The sequence below is a fragment of the Rhinopithecus bieti genome, unplaced genomic scaffold, assembly GCF_001698545.2.
Source record: "Rhinopithecus bieti isolate Rb0 unplaced genomic scaffold, ASM169854v2 scaffold_81659, whole genome shotgun sequence".
Lineage (NCBI taxonomy): Eukaryota > Metazoa > Chordata > Mammalia > Primates > Cercopithecidae > Rhinopithecus > Rhinopithecus bieti.
Window position 1 is genome coordinate 2,759,938 of NW_016837762.1, and position 2,441 is coordinate 2,762,378.

The 2,441-nt window shown below is 43.1% G+C and overlaps 1 protein-coding gene across 1 annotated transcript; it reads right to left on the reverse strand.

Moving 5' to 3' along the window:
- Positions 1-25: 25 nt before the first annotated feature.
- ZNF594 (zinc finger protein 594) lies at positions 26-1,663 on the reverse strand. Its single transcript, XM_017865873.1, is given in 3 exon segments — positions 26-58; positions 61-965; positions 1,615-1,663. Coding segments are annotated over 3 exon segments (987 nt in total).
- Between the last annotated feature and the right edge of the window lie 778 nt (positions 1,664-2,441).

Genomic DNA, 2,441 nt, shown 5'->3' on the forward strand with positions numbered 1-2,441 from the left:
ATAAGGTTTTTCTCCACTGTGAATTCTATGATGTCTCAGAAGGTCTGAGCTCTGATTGAAAGTTTTCCCACATTCTTTACATTCATACAGTTTCTCTCTTGTATGAGTTACCTGATGTCTGATGAGGTCTGAGCTGCCCTGGAAAGCCCTACCACACTGATTACACCAATAAGCTTTCTCTTCCTGGTGAATTCTCTGCTCTTGCGTAAGCTCCTCATCCCGGCTGAAGGTTTTCTCACATTCAAGTTTCTCTCCAGCATGCAATCTCTGATGTTTGAGGAAAGCCGTGCGCCAAATGAAGAGTTTCCCACATTCCTTACATTCATAGGGTTTGTCACCACTGTGAATTCTCCGATGTTGAATAAGGAGGGAACGCCGTCTGAAGGCTTTCCCACATTCATTGCACTGATAGGGCTTCTCTCCAGTATGGATTTTCTGGTGTGTAACAAGGTGTGACCGCTGGCTGAAGGCTTTCCCACATTCACTACATTCATAGGGTTTCTCTCCAGTATGAATACGATGGTGTCTAATAAGATCTGAGCTACCCCTAAAAGATTTCCCACATTTGCCACATACATAAGGTTTTTCTCCACTGTGAATTCTATGATGTCTCAGAAGGTCTGAGCTCTGATTGAAAGTTTTCCCACATTCTTTACATTCATACGGTTTCTCTCCTGTATAAGTTACCTGATGTCTGATGAGGTCTGAGCTGCCCTGGAAATTCCTACCACACTGATTACACCAATAAGCTTTCTCTTCCTGGTGAATTCTCTGCTCTTCCGTAAGCTCCTCATCCTTGCTGAAGGTTTTCTCACATTCTTCAAGTTTGTCTCCAGCATGCAGTCTCTGATGTCTGAGGAAAGCTGTGCGCCCACTGACGGTCTTCCCACGTTTGTGACATTCATAGGGTTTCTCTCCACTGTGGAGTCTCTGGTGTTCAGTAAGGCGAGAATGCTGCCTGAAGGCTTTTCACATTCATTACACTTGAGGGGTTTCTCTCCAGTGTGAATTCTCTGATGTGTGACAAGGTGTGAACTTTGACTGAACATCTGTCCACAGTCATAACATTCATAGGGATCCTCTCCAGTGTGAATTCTGTGATGTATAGTAAGATCTGTCCTTTGGCTGAAGGCCTTCCCACATTTATTGCATAAATATGGCTTCCCCACACTGTGGATTCTCTGGTGTAGGACAAGATTTGAGCTTCCCTTAAAAGCCTTCCCACACTCTTTGCACTCATAGGGATTCCTGCCACTGTGAATTTGATTATGTCTCACCAGATTAGAGCTCTGATTGAAGTCTATTCCACGTTCATGACATATATAAGGTTTCTTTCCTGTATTAGTTTTCTGATGTATAAGATTTGAACTTTGATTAGAGTCTTTTCCACATTCATTACACACATATGGTTTATTTCCTGTATGAATTCTCTGATGTCTGATCAGGTTTGAACTCCTGTTGAAGGTTTTCCACATTCCTTACATTCATAGGTCTTATTTATATTATGAATTTTCTGATGTTCAGTTAATCCTGACTTACGTTTGAAGTTTTGGCCACTAACCTCATATCTATGGGAGCTTTCTCCTGCAGAAAGTATTTTTTCTCCTTCATTACATCCATGGCCAATCTCGCCCACAATGGCTTTCTTGGGGATAATACGCATTTCCCTGATACTTCTCTTTTGGGAAGGGAGATGTCTCACTGCATCCTTTAAAGGGCTTACCCAGTGCTTCAACAATCTGTCCTCAGAATTACTGGTTTCAACTAACTCACATTCCTGGGTGATCTGTCTTTGGAGTTTTTTGGATGCAGCCCTTGCTGACTTCTTTTCTTCAGAAATTTCCATCTTTGATTTTCATTCCTTCATCTTATTCCTGTTTTCAGAATCTGAAATGATAAGTAGATCATTCTATGATTCCTGAAATACAAATATCACCTCTTCACTATGTTGGGCAGTCTAAGAGGGAGGAACAAAGAACTCAGACCTTTCCCTGCCAAAGCTGAGAATGTGGACTTCACTAGAGACACTGTGGCTATCACAGGAACCTGTGCTACCACATACCCTGTTGGTAAAGAAACCTGCCAGGCTGCAGGCTGGAGCTGGGCTCTGGGAGTGGCCTAAATGGTGATGAATTAATTCACTGGGGAGGAGGGCAATCTGGAGTTGGTCCACAGGAAGTGGCCTGTTGGATGGGGAGGAACTTGCTAGATGGTGTGGCTGGGCCTGAACTGGTTCACAGGAAGCAGCCCACTAGGGTAAGTGCCACCAGGCCTTCCACAAGTTGATATTCTAGCAGCCACATGAGTAAATAATTAAAATAAACAAAATAGAACAGCACACTGGTACCAGGAAAATAAGTTAGTTTCTCTTCCTATGGCCATGCATTGTCCCTCCAGCATCTCTGTTGACAAAGTCTAAATCTTGTACCAACTGGCAAAGG